This window comes from Nyctereutes procyonoides, unplaced genomic scaffold, assembly GCF_905146905.1.
Source record: "Nyctereutes procyonoides isolate TBG_1078 unplaced genomic scaffold, NYPRO_anot_genome, whole genome shotgun sequence".
NCBI classification, from domain to species: domain Eukaryota; kingdom Metazoa; phylum Chordata; class Mammalia; order Carnivora; family Canidae; genus Nyctereutes; species Nyctereutes procyonoides.
The window spans coordinates 76,585,979-76,609,230 of record NW_026575146.1 but is presented as its reverse complement, the minus strand read 5'-3'; the positions used below and the strand labels follow the sequence as shown (position 1 = coordinate 76,609,230).

Here is a 23,252-nt window from a genome sequence, read left to right as displayed (position 1 = left end):
CTGCACCACCCAGGGATCCCCAGCAGCTGCATTTATGCAATGCCTACTATTGTGGCAGTTCTAGGTGCTTCCCACGTATTTGCTCATTTAATTTTTACAGCAGCCCAATGAAGCATGATTCCTGTGTCCATTCTACAGATGGAGAAACCAAGGCACAAAGGGGTTAAGTGATAGGCTCAGGTATCTCCAGTTAGCAAGTTGCAGAGCCAGGACTTGAACCAAGGCAGTCCAAAGCTTGGACCACTGCTGCCTGGGCTTTGGTCTTGGTTCCCCCATGCAGCCTGGGAGCTCCTCAAGGGTCCAAAGTCGAATCATCTCTGGGTCCCCCCACGTCATTATCCAGCACAGATGCCTAAGTTGAAGTGCCTGGAGTTTGGCCCTGCCAGGGATCCATAGCCTGTCCCTTTCTTCTCTCCCAGCCTCAGTGTCCCCAGCTGCCAAGTGGGGGTATCTTCCCTACCCTGATGACTTCACAGATCACACGAGATAAGGGGAGCAGGAAAACTGCTTTCCGAGGAGCAAAGGTCTGGCAGCCAGGAGCCACTCCCTGAGAGTAGAGGAGGAGGACAGGTCTGGCAGTGGCGCAGGCTGGTGTTGATCAGACAGTGGCCAGCAACTGGCACAGGCCGCTGGCCCTGGCCTGCCCTACCTTGCTGTGTGACCCCAGGCTTGCTTACTCACTCTGGCCTTCCCCTCGTCCTGTCTATGGAATGACGGGAGGTTTGTTTCGATTCCTCCATGACCCCTTTTAGGACTGACCTTTCCTGAGGAGGTGATGAGGGGGCTTCCCCAGCATTACTGTTATGAGCACCCTCAGGGGGCAAATCTGGGGTGGTGGGTGAGCACAGCTAAGAGACTGGGCCTGGGATGCAGAGCAGCCGATTGCTTGAAGGTGAAGGATTAGCTTCTTTGGATCTTCAGATACCAGCCAGTGACCCCTTGGGTCCTATGATGGGCTTTAGGGAGAGAACACTCCCACATTTTAGAATATGGGAAGTATAATTTTTTCCTAGTGATAAGACCCTTGGCTTTCGTGGATCCCCAGTGATACTTTGTAATTCCTGGTCTAAATATTTTTTAGAAGGCAGTTGAGGGTACCCTAATCCTGGGACCCCAATATTGGGAGCTGAAGGGAGGGTAGCCCAAAAGAGTGAGATAGGGGCTGGAGTTTAGCACCCCAGGGAGTCAGAGCCCAGTTTCCCAGAATGGAGGAAAGGGGAAAGGGGGAGGGTTCCAGGCAGGGATGGGGTTGGGGAATCTGTCTTAAAAGATGAAAGCCTTGACTAGTTTCTGGACCTCACCTTTCTCTTTCTCTTTCTCTTCCTTCCACAGATGAATTAGGTAAGTATCACAGGGCAGGCTTTGGGGGGGAGGCCGAGGAGTCCCAAGTGCTCACAGTGTGGGATCTGGGCCTTCCTTGCTGTTGGGCAGGGGGGAGGGTCACAGTGTGACTTCCGGGACTATTGGAGAATTTTATTATTTTATTTTCTTAAAGTGTTTTATTTATTTACTCATGAGAGACACACAGAGAGAGGCAGAGATACAGGCAGAGGGAGAAGCAGGCTCCTTGCAGGGAGCCTGATACAGGACTGGATCCCAGGACCCTAGGATCACAACTTGAGCCAAAGGCAAACCCTTAACTACTGAGCCACCCAGATGCCCTTCTTGGGGATTTTTAACCATCACATTCCCAAAGTAATAGCCCTACTTGATACTTAGAAAAGATTCCTCACATCAGCTGCGTTTAGTGTTACTATTACTATGAGCATCCTTAATTCTTTTGGTGAACTGTACTGAGCACCCACCGTGTGCCAGGCACTGTTCTAGACACCGGGTATTCAGCCATGAACCAAACAAGGCCCCTACCCTCCTGGAGCTGACACTTTAGTGGGAGAGACAGTAGGACAAGGAGAGGTGACATTTGAGCTGAGACTGGAAGGATGGGGAGCCAGTGTGTACTGAATGGAGGGAAGCATGGAATAGGCAGATGGCGAGCAAGCACAACACCCCAAAGAGGACGAGGCTTGCTGGGAGCAACAGAAAAGAGACTGGAGTGGAGGGAGGGGGGTGGCAGTGGTGGGAGGTGGAAGGCCCAGGACAACAGGGGCCAGTACATGCAAGGCTCCGAGGAAGGGCTCGGGGGTGTGGGCTTGTGTTTGTTTGTTTGTTTTCTGACTGAATAGTTTGAGGGGGGTGTTATATGGGAAAGATGTTGTCTTTGACCCTTAAGGGAGATGGGAGCCATGGGAGGCCTCTGAGCAGAGTGGGGACAGGGTGTGACATAAGCTACCTCTGGCTGCTTGTGGGGGAACAGGAGCAGTGGTTCAGAGGGGGGACGGTCAGGGTGGACCAGGATGGAGGCAAGGGTGTGGGGAGAAGTGGTGGGAGTGTAAATCTGTATTCGAGGAAAGAGGCAGAAGTTCAAGGATGGGGAACAGATGTGGAATCGTGAGCAATTAACAAAGATGTGCAGGCTTCCAGCTTGAGCACTTGGTGGATGGTGGTGCTGCTTTCTGAGGTGAGAACTGCTCCCACAAGCTATTCTTATTATTAAAAGGGGCGAGATGGAGGCAGGGACACCTGTTACCTGGCCCTACCTTTATCCAGGTGAGAGGCGATGGAGACATGAATTCAGGTGCTGTTAGGGAGGGGAGTGGACATGAGGGTGCAGAAGGAGAAACGAGGCCCACCCCCAGGTTTCTGGCTTCAAGAACCCGGGAGCTGTTTGCAAGGAGGGAAGGGGCTTTTTGAGGGTTCAGAGCGAGCCGCCTGTCCCCCTCCCCCCCACCCAGGCTCGGCCCACAAGGTAAATGTCTTGAAGAAATGAATGGAGGGGGCAAGGCCGGCGGCACAGGTGGGCGGGCTGGTCATCAGGCCTTTCCTTCTATAATCAGCGTCACCCCAAATTTCTGCTTCTCCCCACAGAGATCATCGACGAGTACATCAAGGAGAATGGCTTCGGCCTGGAGGGGGCGCAGCTGGGCCCGGGCGAAGGGCTGCCGCGCCTCGTGTCCCGCGGGGCGGCCTCCCTGAGCACCGTCACCCTGGGCCCCCCGGCGCCCCCGCCCCCGGCCACGCCGCCGCCCTGGGGCTGCCACCTGGGCCGGGTCATGCCCCAGGCCCCGGGCCCAGGGCCGCGGCCGCACCTGGTCATCACCGAGCAGCCCAAGCAGCGCGGCATGCGCTTCCGCTACGAGTGCGAGGGCCGCTCGGCCGGCAGCATCCTGGGGGAGAGCAGCACGGAGGCAAGCAAGACGCTGCCCGCCATCGAGGTGGGGCCCGGGGCGGGGGTCTCGCACTTCACCGCGCCCGAGATTCATTCGTGCGCTTGCGTTTATCGTGTTTTATGGTGGTTATTATTACTGCCGTTGCTGTTGTTGGAGCGGATACTACTAACCCCTGGCCCCGCATTCTAAAGGACATGCCAAGAAAGGCCTCCTTCCGGGCAGTTGGCCGTATTGATCAAAATTCTCATTGCCTCCAGGCCCACAAGGGAGGCCCTAATCATTAGAGTGGCCAGGTTTGAATCCCTGTTCTGCCATTTACTAGCTACGCAGCCTTGGGCTGGTTATTCAGTCCCTCTGTGCCTCAGTTTCCTTTTCTACAAAATGGGATAATAATAATATATACATTATTATATATATTATTATATACAATATATAATATTATATACATTATTATTATTACTGGGAAGTGTGGATGAGTTCATTACATGAGCCAAGGGCCTCTAACATGTATGTGCTCAGGAGAGTCGATCTGCTGGTATTGCTGGTGTTAGGATTCTTATCATCATGACTTACAGGCCTAGCCATTCCGCTTCTAGGAAATTGAGGATAAAGATATGCCAGCCTCTGGGCGGAAAGAGGGATGTGCAAGGTTATCCCTTGAAGCCTTGTTGTGTAAAGAATTGGAAACTGCAGAGTTCATCAGCAAGACACTGGTGAACGTCTATCTACACATTGGAATCCTACGCAGCCATGACACGTATTTGTGTGTGTGTATGTGTGTGTGTGTGTGCCGATAAATATAAACACATACGGTTCACACAGAAAGATTTTAAAATGAAGCCATCCCCTAGGTACCGATGTGGAACCATCTCCAAGATATGTTAATAAGCCAAAAAAATATTGAGGCACAGAACCCTTCGTAGGGGATTATACATTTTGTGTTGAAAAGAGGGAAAAATAAGGTTCTATATTTGTACTTGCTGGTATGTGCATATAGAAGCTCTGGAAGGAAAAACATAAATAAAAGTCATGACCTTTTTTGGTTGGGGGAGAACTGAAGGGATAAGGTAAGATTTATTTATTTATTTGAGGGAGATAATGTGTGCGTGTGCACAGAGTGAGGGGTGTGAGGGGCAAACTCCCCATTGAGTACAGAGCCCAATGTGGGGCTTGATCTCATCACCCTGAGAGGACCTGAGCCAAAACCAAGAGTCATATGTTCAACCGACTGTGCCAGCCAGTTGCCCCCAGAGGCGACCATTCTTATCAATATTTCGTGTATCTTTCTGGGAGTAGTTTATGATTATACAGGCAAATATGTACATGTGTATGTACAACCCCCCCTTTGTACATAGAGAGGAGTATAATGTACATACTGTTCTGCACAGTGGTCTTTTTTGCCTAAGAATGTATCTTTTTTTTAAAGATTTTATTTATTTAATCATGAGAGACACACAGAGAGAGGCAGAGGCACAGGCAGAGGGAGAGGGAGAAGCAGGATCCATGCAGGGAGCCCAATTTGGGACATGAACCCGGGTCTCCAGGATCACACCCCAGGCCGAAGGCGGTGCTAAACCGCTGAGCCACCTGGGCTGCTTTTAAGCATGTATCTTGAAGGGGCACCTGACCTCAGTCTGTAGAACATGCAAGTCTTGATCTCAAAGTTGTGAGTCTGAGCCCCACATTTGGTGTAGAGATGACTTAAGATTTTTTTAAAGATTTTATTTATTCATTTATGAGAGACACAGAGAGAGAGGCAGAGATATAGACAGAGGGAGAAGCAGGATCCATACAGGGAGCCCAATGTGGGACTCAATCCTGGGACCCCGAGATCATGACCTGAGCCAAAGGCAGATGCTCAACCGCTGAGCAACCCAGGTGTCCCTCCCAAGATTAAACTAAAAACAACAACAACAACAACAACAAAACCCTAAAACTAAAGAAAAACTTAACTAAAAACAAACAAAAACCTAAAATTTAAAACTTAAAAAAAAAAAAGAGAGAGAGAGAGAGAGAATGTATCTTGGAGCTCAGCTAACCTTAGCCTGTCTAAAGCTGTCCCATTCTCTACCATTGAATGGCGTTGCATGGGTGGGTGCTCATTCACTGTGTAGGTCCTCTATTGGTGGGTATTTATGTTGTTTGCCATCTCCTACTTTGAGCAAAACTGTAGAGAACGACTCTGTTCATCTATTATTTCCTTCATGTCACACAAATAACTTCTGGAAGTGGAATTGCTGGTCAAAGGTAATTTGATAGATATTGCCAAATTGTCCTCTGCGAGCGTTGTACCCATGACTGTTTCTCCTAGCTGGTGTCTGAGAGGCCTGCTTCCTTACGCCTCCCCAATACAGAGCCTTTATGTGCTTCTGGATCTTTGCCGAAGTGTGTATTGAGTCTGAATTGTGTACCAGTGATTCCACTAGCCCCAGGTTCTGGCCCAAGCTGCTCCCTGGCTGGCGTCTGGCCTCCTCCCTGGTCATCAGCTCCCAGGGTCCTCTAAATTTCTCCTCCACAAGGTGGCTGGAGGGGCCCTGTTAAGTTACACATCAGCTCTTCTCCCCTGCTCAGAATCCTCTCTTGGCTGTCTAGTGCCCTCAGGAGGAAGCCCAGGAGGAAGCTCTTCCTTGCACCTCTAAGGCTCTCCCTCTCTGACTCCTGCTGCCAGTTCTCACCCAGCCCCTCCTCACTCACCACCCACCAGCCACTGGGCCTTTGCTTATGCTGTTCCTCCTACCTGGAGTGTATTTCATCATGCAGCCTGGTCATCTTGTATTCATCCATGAGGCCTCAGCCCACCTCTGGGAAGCCTTCCCTGACCTCCCTACCCTCATGGTCCGAAGCAGAACAACCCCATTCTTCCTGCAGGAAGCAGTCAACATACTGCTTATAAAGATGGATGTTAGAGTCAGAAAGACATGGGTTTTAGTATTAACCAGCTGTGTGAATAGTTGATGCTGGTCCAGTGCTTCTGCTGGCCTCAGTTTTGTCATCTGTAAAATGAGGCTGGAGTTCCTGCTCCCACAGGATACTATGAGGAAACCAGGAAAGTGGCCCAGCACCAGCAGTGAGGCTCCCTGTATGCAACAAGGTAGTTGTTATTTGATTTGGCTCCAGACATTGTGACCAAAGCAGCACTCAGGGTAGAACATCCTGGTCAAAAGAATGGTTTGCTTTGAAATGTATATTCCATCACTGGATTTTCAGGAATGGGGCAACTGTGATACATTTTGTAGCCCCTTATTCATCTTTAAGGATTTCATTTAGTTTTCCAGTTGACAGGTTTTTTTTTTCAACTTTATGTTCCATCTTTTTCTTTTGAAAAATTTAAAACACACAATAGATAGGAATAGTGCAGTGAACATGCCTGTTGCCTATTTACTTTCGGTCTTTCTCTCCCTTTATATAGACATTTATAGAGGGAGATTTGAAAGTCGGTTGGAGATATGATGATTCCTCACCCAGAACATTTTGATGTATGTCCCTCAAGAACAAGGATGTTTTCCTACAATGTAGGAGCAATATAATCCTATTACCCATCACCACACTCTAGAAACTTAATATTCCTCCAAGGATATTATCAGATATTAAGTTTATATTCTAATTATCCCCCAAATATTCTTTTTTTAAAAAGATTTTATTTATTTATTCATGAGAGACACAGAGAGGGAAGCAGAGACACAGGCAGAGGGAGAAGCAGGCTCCCTGCAGGGAGCCTGATGTGGGACTCGATCTCAACACCCCAGGATCATGACCTGAGCCAAAGGCAGATGCTCAATCACTGAGCCACCTAGGCGTTCCCCTTTTTTTTCTTTAAACATTTTATTTTTAAGTAATCTGTACACCCAGCATGGGGCTTGAACTCACAACCCCAAGATTGAGAGTCGCATGTTCCACAGATTGAACCAGCCAGGTATGCTCCCCCCACTCCCCTAGTACTCTTGAGAGCTATTCTTCTTGTTTACTTATTTAATATTCAGTCCAGGATCCTATGCTGCATTTAGTTGGCAGGTCTTGCTATGGCCTGAATGTGTGTGTTCCCCTAAAATTCATACGTTGTAATCCTCGCCCCCAGGGTGATAGCATCAGAAAGTAGGGCCCTTTGAAAGCACTGAGGTTATAAGGGCAGAGCTCTCATGACTGGGATGGATGATTTTATAAAAAAGACTCCAGAGAGCTCTTGAGCCCCTTCCCCAGGGCGAGGACGACACAGCAGGAAGGCAGCCTTCACCAGAGCCCCGCCACGCTGGCACCTTCATCTCAACTTCCAAACTCCAGAACTGTGAGAAATAAATGGCTGTTACTTACATGCCATCTGGTTCATGGTATCTTGTAGTAGCCCGGACAAAAGAAGATGGGTATCTTTAGTGTCTTTTGACCTGTGTTAGTTTCTGACTTTTGACATGTGTTTGGACATGTGGACACGGGCGGAGGATATGAGAAATTGTCGAACGTCCTGCATTCTGTTTGATGACTGTTTCTTGGTGAGATCAGATTGTGTGTCTCGGGGAACACCCCAGTGGTGATAGTGTGGCCTTCTTGGTGTCTCACATCAGGAGACATGGGGTGGCCGTTTGTCCTACTCTATGATGTCGAGTTACATCCTGTGGTTAAGGTGGTATGTTAGTCTGCTTGGGCTGCCATAACTGCCTACCACAGACTGGGTGGCTTGGACAACAGAAATGTATTGTCTTACAGCTCTAGAAGCTAGAAGTCCAAGGCCAGGATGCCAACAGATTTTATTTCCTCTGAGGTCTCCTTGGCTTGCAGACAGCCTTGTTGTTGCTGTGCCCTCACTTGTCTGGTGTCTCCTTGCATGTCCAAATTACCTCTTCTTATAAGGACACAGGGCATATTGGAACAGAGCCCATCCTAATGGCCTCATTAATTCAATCACCTCTTTATTTTTTAAAAAATATTTTTAAAAGATTTTATTTTATTTATTCATGAGAGACACAGAGAGAGGCAGAGACATAGGCAGAGGGAGAAGCAGGCCCCCTACGAAGAGCCTGATGTAGAATTCATCCCTGGACCCCGGGATCATGACCTAAGCCAAAGGCAGATGCTCAACCACTGAGCCACTGAGGCACCCTTCAATCACCTCTTTAAAGACTGTCTCCAAATACAATCATATTCTGAGGTACTGAGGTTTAGGGCTTCAACATATAAATTGCAGGTGGATGCACTTTGGCCCATAAGAGCTAGTGTCCAGCAGGTCTCTTTGTTGTAAAGGTACAGCTTTCCTTTGTAATGAGTATCTTATCTGTGGGGTGATACTTAGAGGCTGTGTTTTCCCCAACAGGTTATTTCTGCATCTTTCCAGGCAATTTCTCTGGCTCGCTGTTGGTTTTGGTTTCAAACAGTTAGAACAGGGATCCCTGGGTGGCGCAGCGGTTTGGCGCCTGCCTTTGGCCCGGGGCGTGATTCTGGAGACCCGGGATCGAATCCCACGTCGGGCTCCCGGTGCATCGAGCCTGCTTCTCTCTCTGCCTCTCTCTACCTCTCTCCCTCTCTCAGACTATCATAAATAAATAAAAACTAAAGAAAAAAAAAACAAACAGTTAGAACAGTAAATATCCAACAATAGGAAATGACCTGGCTCTGAATCTGGATTCAGGATTTAAAAAAAAGATTTAATTAATTTATTCATGAGAGACACAGAAGAGAGGTAGAGACATAGGCAGAGGGAGAAGCAGGCTCTCCATGGGGAGCCTAATGCAGGACTCAATCCTAGGACCCTGGATCACACCCTGAGCCAAAGGCAGACATTCAACTGCTGAGTCACCCAGGCCTCCCTGGATTCAGGATATTCATTCCCATCATTCAGAGCAGAAAACTGAGGCTCAGAGAGAGGAAGTTACATCCTCAGGGACACAACAAGTTTACTGTAGTAATTACTAAGTGCTCCTATGCACCAGGTACTTAGTAATACCCATTCTACAGATAAAGACAGAGTAGAGAGGTTTATCATGCAGATGGCCAGTGACAGAGACTGGATTTGGTACCAGGTCTGACTTATTCCAAGGCATTGTGTGATATCTTACAGATGAGAAGCTTTCATCCCTGCAGTTCTCATGAATCCTGAGACTGTTGACTGTGAGCTTTTCTGAATCTCCTAATATTACAGTGCAGAGCTGATTAAATGAATACCTTCAACCCTATCTGGCTCACTGAAATTTATATACAATATTACATCCCTCTACTCATAATCATCCCCCAAATCCATAATGCCCTAACTTTAATATGAAGGAGAAAATAAAAGGAAAATAATACAGCATAATAATCTTTATTTCAGTGTGTAAATGCTCAGGCACAGCCCTAAGGACTCATAATAAAGGTGGCAGTTGCTTGTGACTTCATTAATGCAGGGGCCCCTATTGGCATCCTGACCCAGCCGTGTGGATTTGGTGAATTAAATGCCGTATGGACAGGGTTGCAGTTGGTGATGGGATCTTCCAAAGTGGCAAACAACCCTCAGTCTAAACAAAATCAGCCTTCCTTCAATTAATAGGTTGGCCACAGTCCTTGAAAATTCAGTGTATTTTTAAATTATGGGGAAAGGACTATGTGTGTTAAACATCTAGGTTCTTGGCTCTGATCATTTTAGTATATGTGCTGCCGAAGTGAGCACTTGGCTTTGATCATTTTAAACAGGTTTGTCCCCAGTGTGAATGTTGGCAGGATGATCAAAAGTCTTGTAAGACTTGTGTGGGACCATCCCTGGTATTGCAGGCTGTGTGGCATCTCTGATTCCAGGTCCTGCCTACTGTAGGCTGTGGGTCCCTATGTGTCAACCCACATCAACCACCCCCATATTCCAAATGCCCCCTAGAGGGCGGTACTACCCCAAAGAGATGCACTCATTTTATCTATCTATCTATCTATCTATCTATCTATCTATCTATCTATCTATCTATCTACTTACCTACTTACCTACTACCTACCTACCTACCTACCTACCTACCTATTTATTGTTTTTAATAGGTAGGCAAGGGCTTTAGAAGTTCAGAGCAGGGTTTATAGGATCTTTGGTGCCAGCAGGGCCCTGTGGGTGAGCCAGGAAAGCCAAGTGGGTCTGGGCCCCATCTAAAGGTCTGGTTTCTATCTGCTGCTGCATGTGGCTGTTGAGCCCCAATTCCAGCCCCAGGTGTCTTAACTTCCTTTTTCTTTATTTATTTTTATTTTTATTTTTAAAGATTCTATTCACTCATTTGACACAGAGAGACCACAAGTACACAGAGTGGCAGGCAGAGGGAGAGGGAGAGGGAGAAGTAGGTTCGCTGCCAAGCAGAGAGCCAGATATGGGACTGAATCTCAGGACCCTGGGATCATGACCTGAGCCCAAGGCAGATGCTTAACCGACTGAGCCACCCAGGCACCCTGCTTCCTTTTTCTTTAAAGAGAACCTGGAAATCTGAAATAATGGATATCTCATGCTTTTTATTTTTATTTTTATCTTTCTAAAAGATTTATTTATTTTAGGGACGCCTGGGTGGCTCAGCGGTTGAGCCATCTGCCTTTAACTCAGGGTGTGATCCCAGAGTCCGGGAATCAAGTCCCACATCGGGCTCTCCCCGCAGGGAGCCTGCTTCTCCCTCTGCCTGTGTGTCTGCCTCTTTCTCTGTGTCTTTCATGAATAAATGAATAAAATCTTTTAAAAAATAAAAAAGTAAAGATTAAAAAAAGATTTATTTATTTTAGAAAGAGAGAGGGAAAGAGAAACTTTAGCGGACTTGGAGCTGAGTGGGGAGTGAAGTAGAGCTCCATCCCATGACCCTAGGATCTCGACGTGAGGTGAAACCCAGAGTCAGAGGCTTAACTCACTACACCATCCAGGTGTCCCTGTCTCATAGTTTTTTAAATTCAGGCTCCAAATTTTCCCCAAATTTGTTTTTTTTAATTTATTTATGATAGTTACACACACACACACACACACAGAGGCAGAGACAAAGGATAGTTACACACACAGAGAGAGAGAGAGAGAGAGGCAGAGACATAGGCAGAGGGAGAAGCAGGCTCCATGCACCGGGAGCCCAACATGGGATTCGATCCTGGGTCTCCAGGATCGCGCCCTGGGCCAAAGGCAGGCGCCAAACCGCTGCGCCACCCAGGGATCCCAAAATTTTCCCCAAATTTGAACAAAACTTTTCATCTTTTTTTTTGTAGTCTTAAAGGCTTACTGAGGTATACGTTACATATACAAAATTGCACATATTTAATGCATACATTTTGATGAGTTTGGATGAAACATTTTTTAAAAAAGACTATTTATTTGAGAGAGACACAGAGAGAAAGGCAGAGACACAGGCAGAGGGAGAAGCAGGCTCCATGTAGGGAGCCTGATGTGGGACTCGGTCCCAGGACCCTGGGATCATGACCTGAGCCAAGGCAGACGCTCAACCAGTGAGCCACCCAGGCATCCTAGATGAAACATTTTTTAATTACATAAAAATGGAAAGAATATGGGATCCCTGGGTGGCACAGCGGTTTTTATTTATTTGCGATAGTCACAGAGAGAGAGAGAGAGAGGCAGAGACACAGGCAGAGGGGGAAGCAGGCTCAATGCACCAGAAGCCCGACGTGGGATTCGATCCCGGGTCTCCAGGATCGCGCCCTGGGCCAAAGGCAGGCGCCAAACCTCTGCGCCACCCAGGGATCCCAAGCCTCTGGTTTAGGATCTCAGAGGGGTCTTAAGCAAACCCCATTCCATCATCCCGGGGGAGAAGGTTGGGGAGCTGTCAAAGGAGGTCCCAGGGAGTTTGGATGGGTGCAGGTGTCTGCCATGGGACCCCAAAAATGCACCTGTCTCCCTGCAGCTCCGGGATTGTGGAGGGCTTCGGGAGGTGGAGGTGACCGCCTGCCTGGTGTGGAAGGACTGGCCTCACCGAGTCCACCCCCACAGCCTCGTGGGGAAAGACTGCACCGACGGCGTCTGCAGGGTGAGGCTCCGGCCTCATGTCAGCCCCCGGCACAGGTACTTGACCCCTGACCCCCAACCCTTTACCCCAGGTCATGGAGATACGGAGGAGCTGAAGATCGCCTGGGGAAGTCTTAGGGCAAGAGACTGCTTGGCTAGATTCTCCCCACTGCATTTCCTAGATGGGGAGACCCAGGCCTGGGGGTGGTGGAGGGGCATGCCTAGGTCTGGCCCCCTGCTGTACCCACCTTCACACACTGTTATATTTATCCCCACTTTGTTGAGGTGGAAACTGAGACAGAGGGGAGTAAAGGAGCACAGATAGCCAATGGCAGAGCAGGGATGTGACTCCAGACCTGACTTAACTGCAAGATCATTCTTTCTTTTGCTTGGTAACTTATACATTCTTGATAGATAAAAAATTAAAAGGTTCAGAAAGACTGTGCAGTGAAAAATACATTTCCTTCCTTCCATCTTTGGTCGTGCAGCTGTCAGTGTCCCTTCCTGGAGGCAAATAAAAAATGCTATGCATATATATTTTTTTCTCCCCTTACAAAGGGTAGCAGACATTTGTGCCTCGTTTTTACATTCTAGTACATCTTGGAGATCATTCCTGTAAGCATTTAGAGCTGCCTTATCATTTTTCTTGGCTGCATAGTATTCCAATGTACAGCTGTACACCATTAATTGGACAAGCCCCCTAGTAATGGGCCCTCGTGGTGGTTCTAATATCCTGTGGCCCTATTACTAGCTGTGCTGTAATGCATAACTTTATGTATCTATCATTTCTTCTCTAGGATAAATTCCTAGAAATGAACTTGCTAGCTCTAAGATATGTATACTTCCAGTGATTTATAAAATTTATAAATCAAATGATTTATAAATATAGCAAAGATGTAAGATCCATTAGAACAGGGATTTTGTCCCTTTTGTTTCTTGCTGTGCCCCCCAGTCCTGCCTAGTATGGTGCCTGGCATACAGTAGGGGCTCAGGAAATATTTGTGGAATGAATGAATGAATATTGCCATATTGTCATTTGATATGTAATTGCTGGAGCAATTTGTGGTTTCCACCCATCATGGGTGAGAGTGCCTGATTCTTTACAACTTTACCAGTGGAGACTATCATCAAACATTTTGATCCTTCTGTGTTGATGAGCTTTTTAAAAAAATTGGCATCACATTGATGTTTAATTTGCAATTTTATTATTATAAATGAGGTTGGCCAGTGTTTTCATGTGGTAAAGATAAAATGCACTCCCAGGTGCTCTCAAGAATCCCCATCATTCCTGAGGTTTAAACAGCAGGCCCCTCCTAATGCTGGGGCCCCTGAGACCATGAGACCCAAGGCAGCATCTGCCAGAGTCCTCTTGTGGTTTAGGACTAGACCTGCCTCTTCCAGAGTACCTCCCTTCACCTATTTTCCCCTGTCCCCATTCAGCTTTAACAATCTGGGCATCCAGTGTGTGAGGAAGAAGGAGATTGAGGCTGCCATTGAGCGGAAGATTCAGCTGGGCATCGACCCTTACAATGGTGAGTCCCTGAACCTAGCCGAGCTGTATTGTCCTCCTGAAACCCCTGCCCTATCTGCTACCCCATCCCCTCACCTTCTCCAGATCTACTATCCCCTCAGCCCCATCCCTTCCCTCTCTCCTACCTCCCCATCAGTGTCTCCTGCCCCCACCCTCAGCCTTTCCATATCTCTCCTACAGCTGGGTCCCTGAAGAATCATCAAGAGGTGGACATGAATGTCGTGAGGATTTGCTTCCAGGCCTCATATAGGGACCAGCAGGGACAGATGCGCCGGATGGACCCTGTGCTTTCTGAGCCTGTCTATGACAAAAGTGAGTCTAGGGTGCTGTGTGTCTTAGGATTGCTATTGGCCACAGGTACTGGAAAGCCCATGTACAATAGCATGAACAAACAGGGAGTTCTTTATTTTGATTTGTCTCATTGCTAAGTCTGTTCGTGTTGATTCAACTGCTCAGCAATATCATGGCAACTGGTTCAGCTCTGTGATTCCCTTGATTGTGAGCTGGTTCCCACAGTTCCAGGTACCATGTCTGTGTTCAAGGCATGATGGGTAGTGTCACCCTGTATGGTGTGGAGGCTGTACACTGCCCAATTCCAGTGGCCAGCATGTATTAGGTAGCCTATGGAAATGAGGCCTCCTTGTATTGTAGAGTGCACAACCTGTACCACTATACCAGACAATTCTAGAGAAGAGGCAGCATGAGTAGTAATACTTTTCTTTTTCATACAGAAAATAATATATTCCCCAGAACCCCCCTGGTAGACCTCTGCTTATGTCTCATTGGCTAGAACTTGGTCTCATGGTGGCTGCTAGTTGCAAGGGGGTCTGGGAAAGCAATTATTTCGGGTTTCCATCATCGACAGAGGGATATATGCATAGAAGAGGAGATTGGAAGGGCTGTTAGGTTTTAGCAGCCTATAGTGACTGCCACAAGCATCAAAATGGGGAGGGAAATTCATCCATCCAGGGCTTTTATGGGTGCAAGTGATAGAATTCCAACTCAAATGGGCTGAAGGAAAAAAAAATGGGCTGAAGGAGAAAAAGAATAATTTGTTTGTTCCGTTAACTAAAAATGTCCAGAGGTAGTTAAGTGCTTCAGGTCTGGCTGTTTCCAGGTGCTCAGTGATGTCATTAGGGATCTCTCTGTTTCCATCTCTCAGTTATACTTCAAGTTCGAGTCATTTTTGGCACAACCCTCCCATGGTGGGGGCCAAATGGCTGTATGCAGCTCTAGGCTTATATCCTACCACCTTAGAACCTCTCCCTGGTACCTAAAGATTGCTTCTTTTACCCAATATTTTTGGTTGGAGTCTCAGGTCTCTCTCTTATTGGCCTGATTTTGGCCATGTGCTTCTCTCTGACCAGTTAGCTATGGCCAGAGGGAGTCTGTGTTCTAATTGGCCATGTTTGAGGCACAAGGTCACTGCTGAACTAGGGAGTAGGTTCAGCCCTACCCAATCCCATGACTGAAATGAGGGGGGAGTGTTTCCTAGAAGGAAAATTGAGGGCTCAACAGAAGAAGGGCCAGGACTGCTAGATAGGCAAAGCCTTGGGTGTCCACTATGGATTAATCCACATCTAAGAATGGTGTTGACTCCTGACTCCACCCAGTCCCCTCTGAGGTCTGACTGTCGCTGGGTCTCAGTTTGGGTGGGACACTCACTGGGTCTCAGCATGGAGGACTTTTGACTGTCCACAGACCCCTCTGTCTGAGCATCTTCTTTTTCTTCCTGGACCACAGGTCCTGGGAGGACTGGGCGCCCCTGGCTTCTCCATTTCCCATCTCTGCATGGCATGGGGTGGGCACCCATGGGGTCCCTGCTGAGGATTTGATGGCTGAATTCTCGACTTTTCTTACATACCTCTCCTCTTGCCCTTTCCCAGAGTCCACAAACACGTCAGAGCTGCGGATTTGCAGAATCAACAAGGAGAGTGGGCCATGCACGGGTGGGGAGGAGCTCTACCTGCTGTGTGACAAGGTGCAGAAAGGTGAGGGATCTGGGACAGCGCTTGTGTATGCTGGCGAGTGGGCAAAGTGGCATTGGGCAGCTTGCCCTGGGACTCCAGAAGCCTAAACAGGCGGGAGCGGGAGGCAGAGCTGGTTAACTGGGACTTTGCAGTGGAAGGATCCAGAACCCCGGCTGTGGAGTCAGACTACAACAGTCGATTGGTTTATTCACTTATGGAGCTGCTTACTCACTCATTCATGTACAAAGATGGAGAGCTGTGTGTGCTGGCCCATGCTGGGTGCCAGGCAGCATGAGCTGATGGTGGTGCTGGGGGGGGGTGGGGGCTCTTATGGAGTTTGCATAGGTAAATGCTTTATGGCAGCTAGGTAAAGGCTACAGATGAAGAAAATGGAGAATGGGAAAAGTATCTCCTCCACTTCATGTCTATTCAGATGTCCCTTCTGCAAATAGGGTTTTGAAAAAACAGATGTGGGTGCCCAGGTGGCTCGGTCAGTGAAGGAATAGACTCTTGATCTCAGCTCAGGTTTTTTCTTTTTTTTTTTGTAAGATTTTATTTATTTATTCAGGAGAGACACACAGAGAGGCAGAGACATAGGCAAAGGGAGAAGCAGGCTCCCTGCGGGGAGCCTGATGTGGGACTCGATTCCAGGACTCCGGGTTCATGACCTGAGCTGAAGGCAGATACTCAACCACTGAGCCACCCAGGTGTCCCCTTAGCTCAGGTCTTCATTTCAGGGTTGTGAGTTCAAGCCCCGTGTTGGGCTCCATGCTGGGCATATAGCCTACTTAAAAAACAACAGCAACAACAAAACAACAGGTGCATCCTGCACTGCCTGGCTGGAGAGAGCCTTGGCTCTTACTGTATATATATTTTCTGTATCCTTTGCATTTTTTATCCTGACTCTATTATAAATAACATCACCACCAAGGATATAAATGTTCTTATTATATGCCAAGCTCTGTTATAAGCACTTTCTACACCTCACTCATTAGATCATCTGATTGCCTAATAGTTCTACGAGGTAGATCCAATTATTACCTCCCTTTCATAGATGAGGAAAGTAAGGCACAGAAAGGTTAAGTAACTTGTACAAGGTCACACAGCTAGGCAGGTAGACACAGCATTTGAATCTATGTGGCCTGTGCTCATAATCATTCTTCTGGGAGGAAAAATAAAATATAAAGAGAGTTGAAAAACCTCAGGAAGATGGAGAAAAGAGAAAAATAATTCTGAGAAAGGGGATAAGGAGGAATGGCTGGAGGGGTTGTGGGCAGAATTTTACTAAGTGGGGCCAAGGAGATACCATTGGAGCCATGACTCTCCATGTGACTCTCTGGGGAAGAGTCAGCAGAGGAACAGCAAGTACCAAGGCCCTGGGGTAGGAGCAGGTGTCATTGTTAGAGAAACAGTAAAGTCAATGGGGCAAGAGGGGAGCATAGTGGGAGAACATGTCACAGCCTCAGGGATCTCTAACGATCCTTTCTCATGCTCTGTGTTTATATAGCTAACGTCTGTCTCCCCCATTGGGTTATATAGGTCAGGGCTGTCCTGGTGAGCAACTTTGTTCCCAGAACTACCCATTCCATGGTCAAGCACCCATGAAGTTCTCAGGAAAAAAAAATCTTTACTTGCTCTTTTTTTTTAAGCTACAAATTCCATTCTTTAAAAAACATTTTTATGGGATCCTTGGGTGGCTTAGCGGTTTAGTGCCTGCCTTCAGCCCAGGGCGTGATCCTGGGGTCCCAGGATGGAGTCCCGCATCGGGCTCCCTGCATGGAGTCTGCTTCTTCTGCCTGTCTCTGCCTCTCTCTCTCTCTCTCTCTCTCTCTCTCTCTCTCTCTCTCTGTCTCTCATGAATGAATAAATAAAATCTTAAAAATTTTTTTAATTTAATTTTTTTGTATTTATTTTAAAGATTTTATTCAAAAAAATTCAAAAAAAAGATTTTATTCATTTATTCATGAGAGACACAGAGAGAGGCAGAGACATAGGCAGAGGGAGAAGCAGGCTCCATGCAGGGAGCCCAATGTGGGACTCAATCCCAGGACTCCAGGATCACACCCTGGGCCAAAGGCAGATGCTCAGCCACTGAGCCATCCAGGTGTCCCTTTAAAAAAACATTTTTAAAAAAGCATTTAAAGTGTATAATTCAGTGGCATTTAGAACATTAACAATGTTGTGCCATCACCACTACCTAGTTCCAGAACATTTTCATCACCCCAGAAAGAAACTTCACTTCCCATTTCATATAAGCAGTCACTCCCTATGCTTCCCTCCTCTAACGACTAATCTGTTTCTGTCTGTGGATTTGCCCTTTCTGGACTTTAAATTTAAATGGAATCCTATGATATGTGGCCTTATGTATCTGGCATCCTTCACTTAGCTTAATGTTTTCAGATTCATCCATGGGATAGTATGTATCAGTGCTTCCTTCCTTTTCATGGTGGGATTATATTCTATTTTTTTTTTTAGAAATATACATCTTCTATTTCTTTTTTTTAAGATTTTATTTATTTATTCATGAGAGACACAGAAAGAGAGAGAGGCAGAGACACAGGCCGAGGGAGAAGCAGGCTCCATGCAGGAAGCCCAATGTGGGACTCGATCCAGGGACTCCAGGATCACTCCCTGAGCCGAAGGCAGGAGCTAAACCACTGAGCCACCCAGGGATCCCCAGGATTATATTCTATTGTATGGATATATAATTTGTTTATCCATTCATAAATTGGTGGACATTTGGGTTGTTTCCACCTTTTGGTTATTATGAAATGTTGCTATTAATGTTTGAACATTTGTGTGTAAGTTTTTGTTTGATCTCCTGTTTTCAGTTCTTTTGGATATATGCCCAGGTCAGGGAGGTTCTTATAAAATTTTGAGTGAATGAGCAAATGGAGATTGAGTGGCTCTTTTGTGCTGGGCCCTAGTGCTAGGCGGTGCTGGGACACAGCAGTGACAGACACAGGCCCCAGCTTTGCTCTCACAGGGCTGCCAGTTCAGTGGTGGTGGTGGGGAGGTTAGGGAAAGAAACACAAATTACATTTGTGAGTTATGCTGAGAAGGAAGAAGACAAAGCATTAGAACTGGGTGAGAGCACTAAAACAACAAGAAGACCAGACATGGTCTGGCCACCTTGGAAGGCTTCCCAGAGGAAGTGATATTTGAGCCAAGATCTGAGGAATGCCACAGAGATTGTTAGGGTCCTGGGAGTTGGGGCCAGAGCAGGGAAACTGATCCAGGTGTGTGCAAATAACTAGAGGCAGATGTCAGTCCTGTTCTATCATTCGTTCACTGGCCAGTCTCAGACTGGTGGCTTCACTACCCTGAGCTTCTGCTTCCTTATCCCTCAAATGAGTTGGTGTTAGGTTGAGACAGGCTCTCAATTACCCAAGAACTACACTATAAAGAGTTAGCATTTACTGAGAATTTCTGAGTGCCAGGCCTGAAGCTAGGTACTTTGTGTAATGCTAATAAAAGTAATCATACCTGGGGTACCTGGGTAGCTCAGTTGGTTAAGCACCTGCCTTTGGCTCAGGTCATGATCCAAGGGCCCTGGGGTTAAGCCCTACATCAGACTCTTTGCTCAGCAGGGAGCTTGCTTTTCCCTCTCCCTCTGCTTGCAGCTCCCCCTGCTTGTACTCTCTCTCTCTCTCTGTCAAATAAATAAAATTTTTTTAAAAAAGTAATCATACTTAACATGGACTGAGCACCTTTACTTGGAGTGATTCAACTAATCCTCCAAGCAACCATGTGAAGTAGGTACTCTGATTTTGCTTCTGCTTAGGTGAGGAAACTAGGCCCAGAGATATCAGGTAACTTCCCCAAGCCCTTGGGAGATGGTGGTGAAGAGCTCTAGCCCACTTGGATTCCCATCTTGCCTCTACCACTTGTTGGCTTTGTGACCTTGGACAAGTGACTTCACCTTTCTGTGCCTTTGCTTCCTCTATATAATGGGTTTCCTCAAGGTACTTTTTTTTCCCATAAGATTGCTGTGTGACTTAGAGGCAATCTGTGTGTGTCTAGACATATATAAAGCCTCAGTAGATGGAATTAGTGTGAAAAGAGGCAATGCAATAAGATAAGAAAAAGAAATAATGGGCAGTATAGCATACTGGATCCTGACTATCCTGCTACCAGCTGTGTGACCTTGGGTAAGTCTCTTTACCCTTTGAAGCCTCAGTTTCCCCATATTTAAAGGGGGTATGTAAAAGAGTTAACATAGCAGGTCTCAGACTGTTATCCTTTGAAAGGCCTGTGTGCAAGGTTGATGCTTGGCTGGTTATTGGGAGCTTGGATGATGAGAGGGGCTCACTGTGCTTTAACTATATGAACAAGGTGGTTTGTGCTGAACACCTGCTTTGCTTCTGGGAGTCTGCAATTTTGATATAGGCCAGGCAGAGGGTGCCTATGTAACCAGCCCCCAATAAAAACCCTGTGTACTGAATCTCCAGTGAGCTTCCCTGATAGACAGCATTTCACATGTGTTGTCACAGTTTGTTAATGGGGTGGGGAAGGGATTAACGTGTTCTCTGTCTCCACTGGGAAAATACTCCTGGAAACTTGTGACTGGTTTTCTCTGGACTTCACTCCAGGCATCTTTTCCCTTTACTGAGGATGCTAGGTATCTTTTTGCAGTAATAAATCATGCATGAGTACAATTATAGGCTGAGTCCTGTAAGTCCCCTTAATGAATCACTGAATCTGATGGTGGTCTAGGGGGACTTTTGACATGGTGGCGATATTAATTGTCTCTCATGTTGCTAAAAGGATTAAATAAGATAATATATTAAAAATATGTAAAACACTTAGTGGCTGGCACACAGTTAGGTGCTCAACAGGTTAACTGCTGCTATGATTAGTTTTATTCTTTTTTCTTAAGATTTATTTTTTTTTAAGATTCTATTTATGTATTCATGAGCTACACAGAGAGAGGCAGAAATATAGGCAGAGGGAGAAGCAGGTTCCTCGAGGGATCTCAATGTGGGACTTGATCCCGGGACTCTAGGACCACACTCTAAGCCATAGACAGACACTCAACTATTGAGCTACCCAGGCGTCCCAGATTTATTTATTTGAGAGAGAAAGAGAGTATGTATGAGCAGGGGAGGGACAGAGGGAGAGAATCTTAGGCAGACTCCTCACTGAGCACAGAGCCCAATATGGGGCTCAGTCTCACAAACCTGAGATCATGACCTGAGCCGAAACCAAGAGTTGGACGCTCAACCAACTGAGCCCCTCAGGTGCCTCTATAATTAATTTTATTCTTAAGAAAATCAATATTGGGGGCACCTGGCTGGTTCAGTTGGTAGAGTATGGGAATCTTGAGCTCAGAGTTGTGAGTTCAAGCCCCATGTTGGGTGTGAAGCTCATTTAAATCAAATGGATGTAATAAAAAAAATGGATGTAATAAAACTTAACATATACACACACACACACACACACATATTTTTAAAAGAATATCAACGTTGATTTGGGGGAAGGCTGAATGAGTTGGGGGCCCGGTGGGCCAGTGTCCTGGCTCAGCTGACGTCCCCACTTTCCCGCCAGAGGATATATCGGTGGTGTTTAGCAGGGCCTCCTGGGAAGGCCGGGCTGACTTCTCCCAGGCCGATGTGCACCGCCAGATTGCCATTGTTTTCAAGACACCACCCTATGAGGACCTGGAAATCGTTGAGCCTGTGACCGTGAATGTCTTCTTGCAGCGGCTTACTGACGGGGTCTGCAGCGAGCCTCTGCCCTTCACGTACCTGCCTCGGGACCATGGTAACCACGGCAACCCAGGGTGACCCATTGCCCAGAGACCAGGTGTCTGGCCTAGAGGGGACAAGGGAAGAGGCAGAAGTAAAATGCAGGCTCTTGACTGCGCAGGCTGGGTTCAGTTCCTGGCTCTACCTCTTACTGGTTGTGTGACCTTGGCCTCTCTCTCTGACCCTGTCTTCTGTGTAAAATGGAAGTAACAGTACATAGCTGATGGCATTTGGGGAATATTTGATTATTTCTCCCCTCAGCTTGCCTCCTCATGCCTGGCCCTGTACTGAGTGGTGCTGAGGACACAGCAGTGACCAAGATAGCCCCAGCCCTGCTCTCATAAGTCTCACAGTCCTATTGTGGGGATAGATTTGCTCAGGGGACTCAGATTGCTCAGAGTGGGCATCTGGTCCAGGCTTGGGAATTAGGAAGGGCTTCCTGGAGGAGGGGATGACTTAGTTGAGGACATGGGGATGACTAGGCAGTTGTCCAGGGAAGTGGTGGGAGTTGGAAAATAGTGTTTCAAATAGCTAGAATAGCAAGTGCAAAGGTCCTGAGGCAGGATTGTGCCTGGGATGTTCCAGGAACAACAAAGAGGCCAGTGTGGCTTGAAGTGAATTTGGGTTTCATTCTGATTGAGATGTGGACATCTATTTGCATTAGTTGGTCAAGAACTAGAGCAGCTCAATGACTTCCTAAATGGTCTCTATAATTAATTCTTAATTATTATTATTGATGGATAATGTTGCCCCTGGTATCTCCTGAACAGACAGCTATGGCGTGGACAAGAAGCGGAAACGGGGGATGCCTGATGTCCTCGGAGAGCTGAACAGCTCTGGTGTGTCCCCTCTGCCCCTTTCCACATCCTGGGAGGGGATGGCTAAGCCCTAGCCTGGGGAGGAGGGGCTGTGAGGGTCCAGGGGTCCTCATCTCTGCCTTCCTTCAGACCCGCATGGCATCGAGAGCAAACGACGGAGGAAAAAGCCAGCCTTCCTGGATCACTTCCTGCCCAACTCCAGCTCAGGTGGGTCATGGTTCCCCATTTAGGGAGAGCCCCTGCTCTCTGAAGTGGGATGAGGGTGAGCTGCAGCCCTGCTTCTGGCCTCTTCAGCAACCCCCCTCCCCCAAGAGGTCCCACAAGGCCAGGAACTCACGTCTCAGGCAGCAACCTGAAGTAGAAAGTACAGTTCTGGACACCATTTGGAGGAGGCTCTGATGTCTGCTGGGCCATTCACTTGCTGTGTGACCCTCACCAAGTTGCTCCACCTCTCAGGGCCTCAGAGACTCCTCTGAAAAGTTTCACCATACACCTCCCTCATTGGCCTTTTAGATTTTTTTTTAAGATTTTATTTTATTATTCATGAGAGACACAGAGAGAGAGGCAGAAACACAGGCAGAGGGAGATGCAGGCTCCATGCAGGGAGCCTGACGTGGGATTCGATCCCAGGTCTCCAGGATTAGGCCCTGGGCTGAAGATGGCACCAAACTGCTGAGCCACCCTGGCTGCCTGGCCTTTTAGATTTTAATGCATTTCTTTTTATAGACACTATATAATGGGTACATAAGTGCTTTGTGTATGTTTACTCATTGAATCTATACCATCACATCACTTCCCCCCTCATTTTACTGATAAAGAAACTGAGGCCCAGGAAGCTGAAGTCTCTTAGCCAAGGTCACATACTGCATCTGCGGTGGAGCAGGGACTTGAACCTGGGCATTTATACAGGTAGATTAGTGATAAAATATTATGTGGAACAGATAGCAGGGGTAAATGGTAGATAAATGGGAGGGGTTGTCAGAGCCAACCAGCCTTAATTCAGAGCCTGTCTCTAGCCCAAACACCCTTTGGCCTGTTCTAC

The 23,252-nt window shown here is 47.2% G+C and overlaps 1 protein-coding gene across 1 annotated transcript in view; it reads left to right on the top strand.

The window, feature by feature from the left end:
- Positions 1 to 23,252, top strand: part of RELB (RELB proto-oncogene, NF-kB subunit) — a 29,427-nt gene that overhangs the window by 3,714 nt on the left and 2,461 nt on the right. Inside the window, exons 3-10 of the mRNA XM_055311058.1 lie at positions 2,926 to 3,272; positions 12,044 to 12,201; positions 13,585 to 13,676; positions 13,856 to 13,987; positions 15,562 to 15,666; positions 21,193 to 21,408; positions 22,163 to 22,231; positions 22,340 to 22,417. Coding sequence (XP_055167033.1) covers positions 2,926 to 3,272; positions 12,044 to 12,201; positions 13,585 to 13,676; positions 13,856 to 13,987; positions 15,562 to 15,666; positions 21,193 to 21,408; positions 22,163 to 22,231; positions 22,340 to 22,417 — 1,197 coding nt within the window. The remainder of the gene's footprint in view (positions 1 to 2,925; positions 3,273 to 12,043; positions 12,202 to 13,584; positions 13,677 to 13,855; positions 13,988 to 15,561; positions 15,667 to 21,192; positions 21,409 to 22,162; positions 22,232 to 22,339; positions 22,418 to 23,252) is intronic.